Raw genomic sequence first — 17,736 nt, forward strand, 5'->3', positions numbered from 1 at the left:
GGTACAGATACCTCCTGCCCAGTTAGTTAGCGGCCGTGGGCTTGCTTTAACAGCAATGGAGGTAAATAGGTAAATCCCTGTTGCACCGTTTCACCTATGTGACCCCAAAGCTGCTTAGGGGGAGCACCCCACTGCTGGGGACATGGGGGAGTTTGTCATCCCCAGGGGTGGATGGGTGATGCTGTGCAGCGCCGGACAAAGGGATTAAGAGGAAGGAAAAATGAAAAACAAGAGAAAATGGGCTCACCCTTGAGATGAATCAGCAGTGGGAGCCTGGCTTTTATTTTGTTAACCAGCTGGAAAACATTAGGGAAAAGCTCCTCCGCCGAATTAAGGCAGCGAATGGGTCCCCAGCCGCTCCCATCTCCCCGCAGGGACGTGGAGCCCGAGCCCGCTCTCGTCGCAGGCCCAGATCTCGCCGATTAACTTAGTTGCATTTTCGATTTCAGCCTCAGCAGGGGAAGGAAAATTACGTAAATACGATTTGTAACGACGCTTCGTTGCTCCTCAGCGTGATACAAATGAGGCCGTGGTGACGGGGGTGATGTGAGGGCTGCGCAGGGAGGGGGAAAGCAATAGCAATGCTTTAAAACCGGACCCTGAAAATAAGTAAGAATAAGGTAAAAGGCAAAGTGGAGGAGGAAAGTTGCAGTCGGTGATTCCTCCAACAAATAGGATTTCATTATTCCTTCTGGGATTTCAAAGCAGATGGCTTAGTGAGGTTTTCCTCCCTCCTGGGAACAATTTGTTGTTCTTGCTCATGCGGGGGACCTCCAAGGTGAGGTTTGGTCCTGGGGTGGTTCAAGGTGAGGGTCTGCCTGCCCGGGCTGGTGGGAGGTGGAGAACTGCCTGCTCCTGCCACCCCTGCTCCTACGAGGCCAGCTCTCCCCCTCCAAGGCATGTTTGGGGGAGAAAAGTGAGAAAACGGCTGCAGGTGGGCGGCTGGTGCCCATATTCTCACTTTCATGCCGTGGAGATGCAGGGAGCAACCGGCGACGGCCCCATCCCCAATGCTGGAGCTGCCTGGTGAGAGCGATCTGAGCACCGTTGATCCCAGCAGCCTGCAGTCTTCTGCTGCTCTCTGAAGATACCAAGAGATGAGCCTAGTACGATTCCTCCGGTGGTCCATCCGCACTTGAATTAAACAGCATTTTTCTGAATTTTACAAAGTTGCTTGCCCTGGTTGCAGCCTCTGGAATACCAGTAATGTATTCTCTCTTTTCCCTCTCCACATGATTGCAGCATAATCTCCTACTCACTTGATTTATTTAAGCAGGCCTTCAGATGCTCCAGTAATGGGAGTCATTTAGGTCCCTCTGCAGATATGTATTTATTTATTGCTGTTCATTTAAACTGCAGAGCCAGTTGGCAGGAGAGAGACAAGACTGGGGTCACAAGGATGTTAAATTATTCGCTGTCAAAAATAGCTGGTTGAGAAAGTTAAATTAAGCAAGGTCATTCAAGGTCAGTCAATCACTGGTGGGAGGAGAAGGGTGTTAATTAGCTGTTTTATTTATGGGGGTCATTGTGACCAAAGGACCAGCAGTTGGTAACGAAAAGGGAAACTATAGCAACTCCTCTTGTTTTTTGGCAGAAGCAGCTCTTGGATGAGAAGCCAAATTGCTGTCCTTGACCACGACGGAGAAGTTGAGGCTATTGAAAGGCTTGTGATGCTCCCGGAGACCCTGTGGAGCCCCCTGAGGCATGGGTCAGGGAGTTCCCCCTTACAAAGCCCATCTTGGGGCTGAACTTGGTGATGCTCCTTCCACGAGGATGCTTGGGCAGCAGCTGGGGAGTTGCTTAGCAGGGGTGGAGGTCTCAGAGGGCATCTGAGATACTTTGGTTGCTCATGCAGACAGGTCCTTGCCCGAGATTTTGCCACCTCTCTTGGCAGATGGTCCAGTAGCTGCATATCCTTTCTGTTAATACTTGTGTTTCACTTCCCATTTGAACTTCACCAGCATCTTCTTGCAGCTATTAGACCTTGCAGTATCCTTTTCCTCCTAGTTTAAGAGCTCCCTAGTATCAGGCATCTCCTCCCTTTCCATTCTCCTCCACCGTGCACTACTATGGACCAGCTAAGGTAGGAAAATCAGTTACTAAACTGGGCAGGGATGACCTGGAGTCACTAGGAGACAACAAATCCACACCTTGTAGCTTACTGCATGACCTTCCATAGGAGAGCAGCATGATGATGGCAGCCAGGTCTTTAATGATAGCAGTACCTGGCCAGAAGAGACCTTTCCATCCCAAGGTCTGTATCATAACCTTTCATCAAGAGGCCTATTTTTTTCCCCTATTTATTCATAAAATGAGAGGTGGAAATCGTAAGCCCTGATGAAACCCACCCTCTGCCTCCCTGCCCCGGTGAACGCATCCGCCGCGGTTCGGGATGCGCCCACGCCGTGATCCGCACAGCGGCCGGCTGGCAAACAGCTCGCGCTAATTGATAACTCTGCTGGGAAATCCATACCATTAAATTCTCCATTTAATTGTCTGTATCAGCGCTTGCTTCTGCACAGTCACAAATCAGGCAGCTTTTTAATGGGCCGGCTGCTATTAAGCAAGAAAAAAGTCAACCAGCAAGAAGCTTGCTTGAAAAGGAATGAAAACATGACATCAGAGTTTATACTGGAGGAGAGAGTTGATGTTGCAGCTGAGATCAGAGTGAGAGCTGTGGCCCAGAGAGATTGGCCTTCCCCTGAAAAGCAAGCAAGGTAAACCAGCAGAGGAAAGGTTATCCATGATTATATCTACAGAAGGGAACTCAGGTATCACAAACCAAGCTCTGGCAGCACGGGGCTGCTTGAGCATTTACTCTTCTCCCCTATCCTGAATCCTCCTTGAGTCCTCCTCCTTGGGGTGACACCAGATGACACAAGTGTGGGAAATGGGGCTCAGGTCCCCAGTCCCTTGGCCGTCTGAACATAATTAGAGAGCTGGGCTAACGCTCACGGCTTTCCTATCCCACATCGATCCGCTCTCCTACGCGAGTACTCACCCGCTTATGAATAAGCGACTTCAGAAGAAAATGCCCAAGTGCTGAAAAAAGATGGTGTTGCAAAGCCTGGTCTAGGGATGTGCTGCCATATTAAACTCCAACGTGCCAGCCCAGCCCTGCAGCACTTCGGGGTAATCTGCACTTAAGGAGATGAGGTTGGGGCAAGCGTCCTGGCTAAACCCCAGCTGAGTTTGCAGCCGGGTGGCTGAACAGCTGAAGTGCCGTGCAGAATGGGGAGATACCACCTAAAGGGCAGCTTGGAGGATGCAGATGTGAGCATTTCCCACTCTCTTAACCCACCATAATTCCTTCTGGGCTCCAGGGGCCAAGCATGACATGGCCCCTCTGTTCCTGGGCTTTCAAAGAGCCTGAACCCATCTTCCCAAGAGAGCAGAGAAACCCTCAAATTTTCAAGGCTTCCAGACATAAGCTGATGGACCCAAGAATAGCAGAGAACTGAGTAACAGCCAAGGGTACACCTCCATCTTACCTGCCATCCATCCTTTTGTTGGACTAATATAGAAAACAAGGAGATAACAACTTCCAGCACCATGTCCCTTACGTTCCTCAAGTGAAAAGAAGAAAATCTTTCCTGAAACCCCAATGCGATGCCAGGACCAGGTGGGGGTCGGTCAGTGACAACCCACGGACGCTGCCCTCTGCCAAACCCTGAGACATCAGCAGATAAAAGCGGTGGCCAAGAGCTCCCACCTTGCCAGGGTTTCTCATGGCACAAGCAGCACTGGAGCACTTAGAAGTCAACACCGTCTCCTGGCCACAAACCCTCCAGGACTTTGGTCATCATTCAGCCATGACCACCTAGCTGGAGGGGACCAGGGCTCAGCTGCTTTGGCAGGAATGCGCCTCTGCTTGGGAGCAGACAGCGTTATAGGAGTTCAGTCGATGACCTTGATTTTTCCATGGGGTTGTCCACAGTGAGAAGCAAGATGGTTTGGAAAACAAGCAGGTTGCCAGCAATCCCATGTTTCCTGGAGCAGAGAGGAAGGAAAGAAGCAAACGGCACTGCTGTCCTCTCAGCTGCTCTTTATGACAGGTCAGAAGCCGTCCTAACAAATGCTGACTCCAAACTGTCCTGCCAAGAGCTTTTTAGGCAATTTTCCTGCTGGTTCTCTTCTTCACCCCGGAGACAAAAAAATTACAGGGTATTTTTTCCCCTCTGCCTTCAGCCCCCAGCAGACAGACATCTGAAGCTCCCGTTTCCAGCAGTGCCCAAGAGCATACAACGAGCTGGGCAAGGCAGAGCCGCACATCAAAGCTCTTCCACGCTACTCTTCTTGCAGATAAGCAGCTTGTTGTGATATTAGGACAACTTCTGATCATGGCTTCACAAGCCTAAGTCAACGCTGGGATGGGTGGAATAACTTGAGATTTACACTGGTGTAACTGAGACCGAGTTTTGCTTGATAACAGCTTCCCTCTGCTTCCAGTCATGCTCGCTGTGCAAACCGGTGGCTTGTTTCTGAAGGACTCTCAGAAAGGCAGGATTTGCTTTTCCTAAGCAAATTTTAGAAAACTCTGCTGTGTTTTGAGTTTCTCTTTGTTTCCCAGTCACCTAACAGTGCTGCCCATTTATAATGTGTAGATACATCAAAACACTACCGGATTCCTGTGTCAGAAGAGACTTTGTCCGTCCAGACGGTGATCCTCAGATGTCACTTTTGGACTGCCCTCCTTGGTTTTTGGAGTGGCCAGCTCTGGGGAGGAGGAGCAGGCAAACCTTGGACCTCATGGACACACCCTTGACCGAGTCCTTGCTACCACGTATGTAGAGCAAAGCTCTCAGAAGAAGACAGGGCCAAAGATGACTCAGATGATTCCCTATGAGATAAGACAGTAAGATGAGTAGCCAGTGGATCTTAAAGGACAAATTTCCCCAGGGATTTACTCATTTTGTGCGATGTATTTCTGACTGAGCTACCTCCAACACCCGCCAGGACCTCTGGGTTGGCCACTCACACCCATTGCATTTAAAGGAAACAGGTTTCAGAGATGCTGAGGATAATTTGCTGTGGTGGCCATGTGTCCCAACAGTCCCTTCACCCCCCTGCACCAGAAACCATGTTTCCATCACTCTCACCCCATGAGAACTTGTAATCTAGGAATTCCCCCACCATTTCCAAGGCAGATATTTTCACTCTACAACCTACTCTCCTTCAGCAAAGAACATCTCTAGGACGTGTCCTGGACGTGTCCTAGGAAATACCTAGGGTATTTCCTTCTACGTATTGCCCATCAGCCTAACCTTGTCCCCAACACCAGCGTGCAGCAACTCCAGCACTTGTGCTGACTCCTCCACTTGGTGAGGAAGCCAACTCCAATCTTTGCTTCCGACTGTCTCCGATTACAGAGCTCGGGGAAGTTGCTTGAGTATTAATTAGAGAGGTCACCTCTACATGTCAGCTTCATCCGGGCTTAGCTTCAAACACTAGGCAAGCATAAAACCATTAGCACAATCAAGATTTATTTGCTGCAGTACAGACTGGCTGGAAAGGTGGAGCCGAGGGTGTGGGAAAAAACAACAGCGATGTAATTCTTCGTGTAAACCCCAGCAGCAAGGGACTGCTCAGCATCCTCGTCTAACCCCTGAACCGTAATTCAGCTGCTGTGTTTGGGAGTCCACAAGAGCCTTGACTTGGGTACAGCCCCTCAGTGCATGCTCAGAAATCATCCTCTTTCCTTGCAGTGTCTAGCAATTGGCTTCTGCCCCTTCCTCCTCTGCAAGTTGTATATTTTAGGGGAAAATACTGTATTGTAGCCAAAATGAGTGTGTAGGAGAAGGAGATGTTCCCAGACATACTTTTTTCAAAGGGATCTCTGACACCAGTACTTTTTCGTTGCTGCCAGTTTGTAAAACAGACTGAACCATCATTTTAAAAGCTCTGGATACACCTTTTTATCATATACTGGGAAAAGCAGCAGTTATCCAGCACTGCTGATGAGACTGCTGGTTACCATCTGCGTTGTGCAGCTACTCCCCTCACATGCCAGTAATACAGATGACAACGATACCAATGGCATCTCGCGTGCCCTGAGTCCCCTCTTTTTCAAAGTTTTAGAGAACAGGGATGTCTCAATCATAAATCTTGAGGAGAATGTGACACTAATTTTAAATGGTCTGTGTAGCTGATTGTCATGGTTTAAACCCAGGCAAGGAGCTAAGCCCCACACAGCCGCTCGCTCACTCCCCCCTGGTGGGATGGGGGAGAGAATCGCAAGAGTAAAAGTGAGAAAACTCCTGGGTTGAGATAAAAGCAGTTTAATGGGTAAAGCAAAAACCATGTGTGCAAGCAAAGCAAAACAAGGAATTCCTTCACTCCTTCCCATGGGCAGGCAGGTGTTCAGCCATCTCCAGGAAAGCAGGGCTCCATCGCACGTAATGGTGACTTGGGAAGACAAACGCCCTCATTCCGAACATCACCGCCTTCCTTCTTCTTCCCCAGCTTTATATGCTGAGCATGACTCTTATGCTATGGAATATCCCTTTGGTCAGTTGGGGTCAGCTGTCCCAGCTGTGTCCCCTCCCAGCTTCTTGTGCACCCCCAGCCTACTCGCTGGTGGGGTGGGGTGAGAAGCAGAAAAGGCCTTGACTCCGTGTAAGCCCTGCTCAGCAGTAACTAAAACATCCCTGTGTTATCAACACTGTTCCCAGCACAAATCCAAACCATAGCCCCATACTAGCTACTGTGAAGAAAATTAACTCTATCCCAGTCAAACCCAGCACACCCGTGCAGGCTCAGGCATTGCATACATAGTGTTGAGGCCCCCCTAAATCTTCAGAGGGTTCCTGGGAAGGCTTCTGCACCAACCCCAAAACTGCGGTATGCCCAAGGCCCATCTAAGCTTCAGCAAACCCTGCTGAGTTAGCTATGTTTTTTTTCAAAGCCCTCCAGACAACTTCCCCCCTCTTTTGTACAACACGACTGCATTATTCAAGTAAATGAATAACGATACAGTTTCTGAGCAGACCTGTGGTGCTGCCAAGAAGCTGTTGCCTCATTAAATCTGTGTCATATCTACTTTCACTCACACAAAGATGCATGTCTTGCCTGCTGGGCAGTGTACGTGAGCAGAGAATTTGGGCTCATTTTTGTGTTTCAGATGCTCAGTGGTTTTTTTAAAGGAGTCGGCGTTGCGCAGTCCGTGGGAAGAGCAACAGAGGAGGAACCAGGAACCCTCTCATCCTGCAAAAAAGCAATTGTTAATCAGTCTTTCGGAGAAAAATATATCCAGCTCACAGTTAGCATTTTCTGTTTTGCAATGCGGAAGGAAAAGCAGTTACTCCAATTCTCTCCCGACTGCAGCCCTACCAGCTCGTGCTGTAATTATGCCTGATCTCATTAACGAAGCGCTGCCAGACCTGGCTGGGATTTGGAGAGGAGATCTAGGGAAAAGACAGGTGTTGCAAGAAGTAGCAGGGCTGATTCACAGCTTGGCTATCTTCCCTCTGAATCAGCAGGAAAATAATTAATATCCCAGGCTAGCAATAGGGGACAGCAGCCAGCTAGATAATTACATGGTCCTCCTTACAATCTGAGGTCCTCCTTTTTTTTTAATAACTCAAGTAATCTCACTTACTTGCCAGTCGTGAAGAAAGGGCCGTATTAATTAGCAAACAAGTGCATTGTGCGAAGTGTTTGGTAAGGGAAAGTGAAGACAAAATGATTAGCTTTGCCTTGAGTTCTCAGCGGAGCCTCTTGTTTCATCTGGGCGGGTGTTTGCAGCCTAAATCCAGCCTCTGGACTTGCCGTGGTGCTTTCAGTGGACCTCAGCTGGTCGGGGCTGTGGAAGGAGATGCTTGCCGCTGCATGGAGCCAGTGGGACGGGCTTGGGATGCCTGCTTGGAGCCAGTGGGACGGGACCCGGGTGCTGCATCCTTTGGGAGCCTTTGGTCTTGCTCAGAGGGTTCGCAGGGGGATGGCACTCTCACGTGGACATCCCTGTGTTTTAAAGGGGAAAAAAAGAGAGAAAAAGCAGACCCTGCAGAGGTCATATAGCACAAAAAGAACAATCGCCACGTATAAGGCTGGGAAATCATACTGCCCAAGGATATAAATCCATCCCAAAGCATCCAAATTGTTTCCTCTTTGCACATAGTGTTTTAATAAGTCTAATGATATACACAGCCAATGAAATGTCTTTTTGTTGCGATATGTCTTTTCCAAAAAGAGGGCATTGATGCCAAAAAGAGATAGAGGAAAAAAAGGTTTCAGAATTGAAAAGTTTCTATTTCAACTCTGAAGACAGGAAAAAATATAATCCAGTTCAGTGCTATTAAAAAATTATTTCAGTGACATCAATAGTTTAGAGAAAAAGAAAAGGGAAGATGGAAATCCCCTTCACATTCAGCTTCTTACAAGGAGAAAAGCCCAAAGGAGGGACAAGGTGTCGTGGTTTAGCCCCAGCCAGCAACTAAGCACCACGCAGCCGCTCGCTCACTCCCCCCTGGTGGGATGGGGGAGAGAATCGGAAGAGCAAAAGTAAGAAAACTCGAGGGTTGAGATAAAGACAGTTTAATAGGGAAAGCAAAAGCCGCGCACGCAAGCAAAGCAAAGCAAGGAATTCCTTCACTACTTCCCATGGGCAGGCAGGGGTTCAGCCATCTCCAGGAAAGCAGGGCTCCATCATGCGTAATGGTTACTTGGGAAGACAAACGCCATCACTCCAAATGTCCCCCCCTTCCTTCTTCTTCCCCAGCTTTATATACTGAGCATGACGTCATGTGGTATGGAATAGCCCTTTGGGCAGTTTGGATCAACTATCCTGGCTGTGTCCCCTCCCAGCTTCTTCTGCACCTGGCAGAGCATGGGAAGCTGAAAAGTCCTTGGCTAGTGCAGCAACAACTAAAACATCTCTGTATTATCAACACTGTTTTCAGCACAAATCCAAAACATAGCCCCATACCAGCCACTCTAAAGAAAATTAACTCAATCTCAGCTGAAACCAGGACACAAGGCTTGTATCTAATTTAGACATTAGGGAAAACTTTCCAAGTCTAGCTTTGGAGCGGGTGGGCAGGGGAGGCTGTAGCATCCCTGTCCCTGGAGGTTTCAAACACCATCTTGGAAAGGCCGCGTTGTGCTAGGGCATGGAAGCTGAGGGGGCTGCAGGTAGGGGGGAAGGAGCATCACGCGGGCCCTAACTGCCTCACCCCGTCCCCCCATTAGCAGGGGAAGGCAGGGTGACCCCCAGGCACAAGCAGCCCTGTGCTTTTGGGTACCGCTCCCACTGCCACAGCATCGCTGCGTGCCAGTTTTTATCTGGGAGGGGGTGAGTTAATCAGCGAAACAGCTCAGCCAGGGACACGGGGCATCGTCCCTTCCTCCGGGCGCCTGAATCCACAATGTGTTGCTCCAGTCGTACCCACAGATTGATGTTGTCAAACCGGGCTCTGCCCAGGGAAATCCCACAGCATGGTATCTGTGTCAGTGCAGGTGATGGCAGGAATCATGTCGGCCGCTTGTGAAGAACTGGGTGGGCTACTTCTCATCAGCCAAGCCAAGAAAAGAAAAGAAACGAGGCCCTCAATGCAAGTGCAGTAGGGTTTTACTCTTCACATTGACATGGACCATACCTTCACAGCTCATAGAGATACATGTTTCTTTCTGGGACCGATGTCTGAGACTTACAACTACTGTCACACCTTAATGAATAACACTGGAGACTCCTGCTCTCCCTAATTTGCTGACTTCTGAATTCAAGCTGCAGGAGCCATCTCTGATATTATCAGACTGTATGTATATATAATTAAAATATATCTTAGTTGGCAGTGAGTGTTTCTCCCATTTTGCTCTTTCTCCCCGATCCAAGATCTCTAAGGGGAAATAGCCAACCTGGGCATAGATTCAGGCAGGAAAATACCAGGGTTTCATTTGAAATCGGAGGCTGTAAAGGGATGTTCTCCTCCACCTCCAGCCTTCCCACCTGATGATGTTTCTGCTCCAGATACTCATCACCACCCTTGCTGGAGGTGCCTCCACCACTCTGCCTAGCACTGTTAAATCTACTTAAGGCAAGAATGACCAGGTTTTTGTGTGGTGTTTAAACATCGATTTCCCCTAAAGCCTGATCCATGCCAAGATCTCACGTGGGTTTGGGCTGGGGTTGTTGCTGTGATGGTTGTACAAACCTGACGTGGAGCTGCTGATGTACCCCATGATGCTTACTGGAGAGGAAGGGATCTGCTGGGATGCAACACGGATCATGGTATGGGAAAAGAGACTTTTACTCCATCCCGAACACGAACACCACGTGATGGGAACGTATGGACAAACCCACCGAGTATCAGAAGTCCTGGACATTACTGAAGAGCCACAACTGCTCCGGAGGGGTGCACGTGAGCGCATCCGCTGCAAAGCAAATTGAGAGTGAACTGTCAAATCCAGGGCGATGTGGCAGAGAGATCTTCAGCAGAAACAAGTCCATGATGTTAATCAGCCCTCTTGCTTCAATTAATGCCAGCAGCAAGAAAACACAGCTGGAGTTTGTTTGCTTTTCAGATAACCTGTATAAAAATATCCCTTCTGTAACAGCTCTGCTTTGACGCTGTTGCTCGCAGGTTTGTTGCTGGTAGGTTTGTTGCTGGTTTTCATCTTGTAACTAGCGCTTAATCTTGTTTTCATTCCAGCCAAGGTGGGATGTTAAAACCAAGAAGATTAAAGAAAAAACCCAAACAAATAGAAGGAAAAAAAAAAGAAGGCAAAAAAATCCCTTGGAGGACTCCAAACAAACAAAATCCTGTTAAGAAATGACTCACAAGTGCCTGAACAGGTTTGCCGGGGTGCAGAGTGGATTTGGCCGTCCTGTTCATCACTTCTCTTACCTGAGGAGAGGAAGCTGGACTTGTCCCCAGGCTTCTACAATACTGCAATATTTTAACAAATTTACTCTGTTCCGCTGTTCGGCAGTGAGTCAACATGCCAGCTATGAGGAAAAAACAGCGCTAAGGTTAGGCAGCCACATAAATCACTGCAGCTCTGCTGCTCGGCCAGCCTATAAATATTAGGGCTTGGACATCAGTTTACATCAGCAGAGTAATTCAATTAATTCAATTTCTGTGGGATCATGCGAGCTGCTGTTCATTAGCATTCACCTACCTGATCTCAGCGATGAGAAATCACTGAGTCAGAACCCTCGACGTCTCAAGGTGTCGCTGGGTGCTGTGCTGTGGGTGTGCGGTCCACAGGAGCTGCACACATGAAGCTCCGGCTAGTCCCCGTGCTGGCTCTACGTGCGTGTCGGTGCCATTAATTACCGCTAATTTCATTAAGTCGGTGTGTGCCTCTTGCATACAAATTACACAGTCAGTCTCAGCGAAGGAGATTAATGAGGTTGGACGTTTTTCAGTGGCTAGTTGGATTGCCGTAGCAGTTGGAAAGCGTCATGCACCAAGACCCTTGGGTGTTGCATGGGAGCAAGGTGAGATACCCAGCTTCGGGGTACCTCAGCTTGGTGAGGAGTTTAGGAGCCAGGATGCCGAATTAACTATATTGATCGCAAAATAGGTCTAAAATAAGTCTGTGCAGTTTCTGCCTGTAGGTTGGGATGTCTTCTCTATCACATGGTGCTCCCCACACCATTAGTTCTGTGTTGGCAAACACAGGGTCCCTCACATGCACAAGGTGAACAAGGACATCCCAGCTCTGTTCCTGCTCAGGGTGCGGTGGGGGGGAACCTCCTTGAGCTCCAGGTCTCACCACATTATCCCCTCTCGGGCTCTCAGACTGAATTCAGACTCGGGCTCTCACAGTCTGAATCCAGACATTTGTCCTTGTCCTGCCTCAGTTGGTCCCCCCTCCCATGCCAGCACAACTGTGGTGGAGTTGTCTGTCTGTCCTGTCCCCACGGGGACCCATCCGATGAGCCCTGATGAACCCCAATCTGGTGTTGGCCCTATCCCTTCAGGCAACCTAAGTTAGCCCTGTCTTAGCTGTTGAAGAGGGGGCTGTTTAGGACGGCAGAGACAGGGCAGATGGCCGTGAAGATGTTCTCTGAGGACACAGAGCTCTCCTGGGTGGTACCAAATCACCGATCTCACCTCCGGCCACTTCAAGTCTTGTTTTCCATAAGGCCAGGAGATAACATAAGCATGTTCAACAGAAGCATGTTGAGTGCTTGGTCCCTCTGGGTAAGAGCCATGCCAAGATAACTTGGGCTGCTTGAGGTACATTTGTAGCAAAAAGGAGTCACCCGCTGACCCACAGAGGAGACAGATCCATCACAGCTCCATTAGTGACTCCATTATCTCTACCATCTCCATGAACGTAGCACCAAAGGTCCAGGCTGGATCACCAGCTCCTCTGCCAGACTGGCAGTCTCCACTGTGGGAACAGCACCGAGCGCAGCCAGGTCTCTGGTTAGAGCCACTGGGATTAAAGGGTTGCAAATATATAGCTTCAGTTTTAGCCTTTGAACAGGCTGAATAAAGAAAAAACAAGGCGGGGGGAAGAGGGAATGGGAAATTAATAAAGCTGCAAGTAAATGGGCAATCTTGAAAGGGAACTGTCAAGCTCAAAATTGAATTTTCTGGTTGTGAGGAGGTCTTTGACAGAACCACAATGTTTTTAAACCCAGGGAAATTTCAAAGTATCACTCAGTTCTAGGCTAGCCACAAGCTCACAATGCAAAGCTGGATTTCACCCAGCCCAGCATTCAGACAACGCTTGTCTGCGGAGTTTGGATGTGGCTCTGTGTGCAGCACCGCCGAGCAAGCACCAAGGGGAGGTGGCATCAGTTCCCCCAGACATTTACACCACTGGCTATGAGGTTTCCTGCCCTGTGGTTTCTCCCCCGAATATTTAGTTTGAGGTTGTCCCTGCAGAGACACAGCTGCAACAGGCATGAGCAGGAGAAGATGGGGCCTCTGAATAGGACCTGGGAGAGGTGCCAGAAGCAGGGGAAATAACTGACGGTCACTACCTGACCCTGGCTGCTGGGGTGTGATGAGACTTGCTGGTAAGTGCCTACTGGTCCATGATTTCTGCCTGGAGATGCTCTGCTTTGCAGAGATTATCCTTCCCTCTCACTGAAAAAACAGGAGAAGGATGAGGCAAAGGACTGTGCAAATCGCATGCTCCAAGCTGATGGCACATTCACCTGACTCCTGCCTTTTCCTCTCCCACCCACGTCAGGCACGTGAATTCCCTTCTAACTGGTGTGCGCTGGGGAAAGCCTTTGAAGGTGGAAAGGTCCTGCACTATTTGCAGCCAGCACTACACCTCCGAGCAAGGTCCAGCGCTAAAAGGGCCCCAGCACTGGGCAGTAAAGACTGGGGAAGCCCAGAGCCTTGCACTGGAGTTCAGAATGAATGCAATCACATCTCCCTTCATTTTAAAACGTTTCTGTGTTTGCTGGATGGCTGCAGGCAAGAAGCCAAGATGACCAAGCTTTGTCCTACTACCGTGGGGGCTCAGACTGTCGTAGCTGCAGGCAGGCAGCTTCCCCATCACTGCAGGTCATACAAATCCTGCTGTTCTACTTACGCACCCGCTAGCCAAGACCACCCATCTACTGAATCACAGAATCGTATAGGTTGGAAAAGACCTTTAAGATCATCGAGTAGCATCAAGATGAACCGGCCAGCCCCATGCAACACAAAAGCCAAGAAACACCTGGGAAAAGTTGTATTTAAAACAAAATTCTTTAATAATTTGAACTATAAAGACACAAATTAGTGCTTGACTGCAGCATGAATAACAAATGAAATACATTAAATATTTCAAAGCTACCGTGCTTTGCAAAACAAGGTATGTCGATACTTATAAGCCTATTGTTAGTTACCAGCCGGTTTGGTACGAAGAATCAGTTCAGTATATCAAAATTGTCAATAAACATTGCTCAATGCGGCTGTGTTTTACAAGTCAACTGCTATTCATCTGTCACAGTGTCGTTATCTATCTGCAACAATATACTGAATTTCAGGAAAAAAACCACACATTAGAACTAGTAGTGTCAATGTTAGAAAGTTTGGTCACGTAACATGTGGGGTATTTCATGTCCATTACAGATGGACAGATGTTATTTGCTAAGACAGTAAACATCATCAGTGCATTAAGCTGAGTTCAATAGTCAACATCAAATAGTCAACATCAATTTGGAAGATCAAGAGAAAAATCAGTTCCTGTTCAGTCTAAGGAGTAACTACTGCTTATGCTGCTTGAAACTCTCCCTCCCAAAATCCAGGGAGCAATAGTATACACAACCAAAATTCTTCTGCAGCGACTGACCAAGGCTTTAATTTAGCAAACATTTTGGTACATGATTTGCTATGAGCATGTGTGAAAGCCCATTCTATTCACCATTGCCTTTTGAGAAACATATATATGTTCCAGAGCTTTGGGGAAAGAAGGATGAATCTGAGATTGTGCTTAGAGCTATTCCTGTGGACAAATAATCAGAAGACCCTTTATCTTTGCAGTTTTAAAATCTCAACAATCTGCTCTAAACATCAGGCAAATTCAACTTGTGTGAAATATGTGCCCCCAAAAAAAAAATTTGCAGGCACTGCTTTAGGGTCTTGCATTAGCTGAATCTTGAACTGGGTTCTTCTTAAATCTGCAATTCCATGCTTAATCAAATCTAAACGCTTTCAACAAATAAAAAGGGAGAGTTCTGAAGTAAAGTAAGAGGTTCAGGCATCAACCCTGCCCCCAAAATTGTACATGTGAAGCCCCATATCCCCAGTCCTGTTTCGAACACCTGGCTGGGAGCTCCAGTAATGGGGCTCTGCATAAAGTGCTTGCTTGACTGCTGCGCCCTCACACTGCCCGTCATTGAACTACACACACTAAAATGAACACCAGCTGTGGAGTTAAATCCCTCAGCCAGCTTTCAAAATCTGAAAAGATGCAACAGCATCAGGGACATGGGGTAGTCAGGCTCAAGTCTGAGCCAAGCAGAGGCAGCCATGTACTGGATAGCTACGTTTCTGGGAAGTGACTAAAAAGACTGCTGTGACTCCTGCAGTAGGAGAATTTTTAACAAAAACCAAACTGACCTCCCACCTAGCAAGGGTCCATAAGACAAGGTCTCCTTGTCTTATGGACCCCAGGAGAAAACACAGCCTCAGCTCACAGAAAAGACTTGCCACACAGAGATCAGGCACTTGGCAGCAGTAGGCAGAAACCGAACAAAGAAACCCCAAACCAATCTTAACAGTTACACAGTATATTCTCTGTAGTTACATTACGGACTCTCAGACAAAGCTGGCAGAGAACGTTCCAGATGGATAAGAAATGTATTCATTCATGTACGAAACAATCCGTGTCACGTTCCATCCTCATAAAAACACAGCTGAATAATCTACAATGAACTGAATGTAAGAGTCTACATCACTTCTATGGTAAAGAGTGAAGAGTCAGCACGGAAAGTTAAACGTATAAATAGCAAGACTTTCAAGCTTGTTACATAAGTAAAGTGCAGTTATCAGGAGGGTGGTTGACGTAATACTATGGGATTCTGTGCTTAATCTTTTGTTATTCTCTTTCCATGTAAGATTTCTTAATCTCCTTCTGGCTTTCGCTTCTCATGGATAATAAAGACTCCATCATTTATCCCTCTTCATACTAAAGTCTCACAGTTAAACAGTACTTTGCAGTTAAAGCCTCCCACTGCCTACTTATAAAGTGCAGATGGTGTTTCTTTAAAGTAAACCATTTTACCTGAATATGCCAATTTAAATTATGGGGCACATGTTCCGCCAAAATTAAGGTGTGTTCCTGGATTCTGAGGTCTACTGAAGAAAACAGCAGTGCTGCTTCGTTAGACCTCATCTTCCACTGAGAAGTGTTATACTGAATTGTTTCACCACCTGCTATCAAATGCCAAAAATATATCCACAGAGAGAAACAGGTTTAATAAAACAGTATTACCAAAATTATTGGATGCAGACTAAACAAGGTGGTAGTGACTGTGAGAAACATTCATGATACTGGGAGGATTTTCTGTTGCTAAAAGTTCCACGTGGAGGAGTTAGCTGAAAAACTCATTCAGCTCTTCGAAACCAGGTGTCGGAAGCCAATGCACTACAGCCAGAAGAATCAACTGCATTTCAAATCATACAATCTCCCTTCAGCCAAACAAGACAGCACAATATTAGATTAAAAGAGAATTAAAGCTAATTATAAAAGAGTATTTTCCATCACATCTCTTCAAAGATCACGTGAAACAAGTTATACCGTTTGCATCTTAGCTTTAAATGTGACTTAACTGCCAAAAAGGTTTCACTTCACCTGTCTGAATTAAAATCCTCCTACTCGTATCTCCTTCTAAAGCAGCCAGACCTCTGCACGCAGATGAACAGCAGACTGAGCACAACCTAAAAGTGACAGACACCGAACAAGTCAGGATGTTTACGGAGAGTGAATAGAGTCAGCCACGGATCAATACAATACTGTTGCCAACCTCAGGGGCTGCATGGTCTAAGTCAGGCTGCTCTAACGTCTGCACATCCAGGCAGATATAATTAAGGGCACGGGTACTGTACAATACATAACAGAGGTAGATCGGCAAGTGATAGACTGCGTATTCCAATTCTGACTATGGGGTAGTCTTCTAAACACTCGCAGGTAGCACATCTTCCTTGTGCTAAAAGAAAAAGCATTAAAATGAAGTCCAGAGATGATTAATACTGCTAGCTAACAACACTGCCTTCAAAACATGAATGAGATTCGTCCTGATGGCATATTTCTGTTTATCATGTCTTATCTTCAGTTCTGGGTAATGCACGTCTTGAGCTGTATCCAGAAAATCTAGATTCCCGGCATAAGGTATGGTGTTGATCTGTACTGGGAGAGTAATTTTTGAGGTTTTTCTTTTATTTCCAAGGAAGAATTTTTCAGCTTACAGTCTGCAGAACTACTTGCCGCTGATCTGTGCCAAGCCGATGGTTGTAAGGTGGCAGATTTCCTGGTTCTTCATGGATGTTAAAGAATAAGAGTTCATTGCTGTCAAGTCTGTCCAACACATCCTGTAGGATTCATATTAAACAACACCTGCTACTTCCCTATTTCCCTTTAAAGTAGCTGCTGCCTGAATCCTACCCAAAAAATAGGATCAAAGACGACGCACCTTATAAGATGTAGTGCAAGAAAAGTTTGGGATATGCTGCTCTAAGGTTTGTAGAAAAAAAATCAGCATGTCACACAAGTGATACAAATAAAAACCAATTTAACAGACATTTAACACATTACAGGAGTAAGAATGTATGTCTTTCCAGGCACTAGAAAAGGCAGTCTGAATTTCAGTGGCATGCAGTTAAAACTGGCTTGCCATTTTCAATATCACTCACAAGATCAGTAAGGCAGTGAAACCAAAGCACCCATAATTTTAGATTATTTATGCTTAGGAGGATACACACGTAAATTACATTCTTCAGGGTCTAACATAACCTGAAAAAAAGGCTGCTGGAAGGGTGGTAGAGGTGTGTATGTTTTTGGTCATTTGGAATGAAGGAAGAAGCCAATTTGCATCATTTTTTTAAAGATGAAAACATCAGTGACAAATGATATGTGAATGAAAAGCTAACAGCAGCATAAAATTAAAACAAGAGCTTTTCCAACTTTTTTTTTTTAAATCCTGACAATTTAATTCAACAAGATCTGAAAAAAACCATACACTTCCTAGTTGCAAATGTGTAGGAGAATCAACACATTTCTTTAAAATTTACCATTGGAGAGATGCCTTATCAATAAGAAAGTGGCTCTTCTGCACACTCTGGT

At 46.9% G+C, this 17,736-nt stretch overlaps 1 protein-coding gene across 1 annotated transcript in view; it reads right to left on the minus strand.

The window, feature by feature from the left end:
* Nucleotides 1-13,628: 13,628 nt before the first annotated feature.
* The window catches only part of ACER3 (alkaline ceramidase 3), a 68,030-nt gene continuing 63,922 nt past the window's right edge, over nt 13,629-17,736 (minus strand). Inside the window, exon 11 of the mRNA XM_072850878.1 lies at nt 13,629-16,334. Coding sequence (XP_072706979.1) covers nt 16,269-16,334 — 66 coding nt within the window. The 3' untranslated portion in view covers nt 13,629-16,268. The remainder of the gene's footprint in view (nt 16,335-17,736) is intronic.

Source organism: Ciconia boyciana, chromosome 1, assembly GCF_034638445.1.
Source record: "Ciconia boyciana chromosome 1, ASM3463844v1, whole genome shotgun sequence".
NCBI lineage: Eukaryota > Metazoa > Chordata > Aves > Ciconiiformes > Ciconiidae > Ciconia > Ciconia boyciana.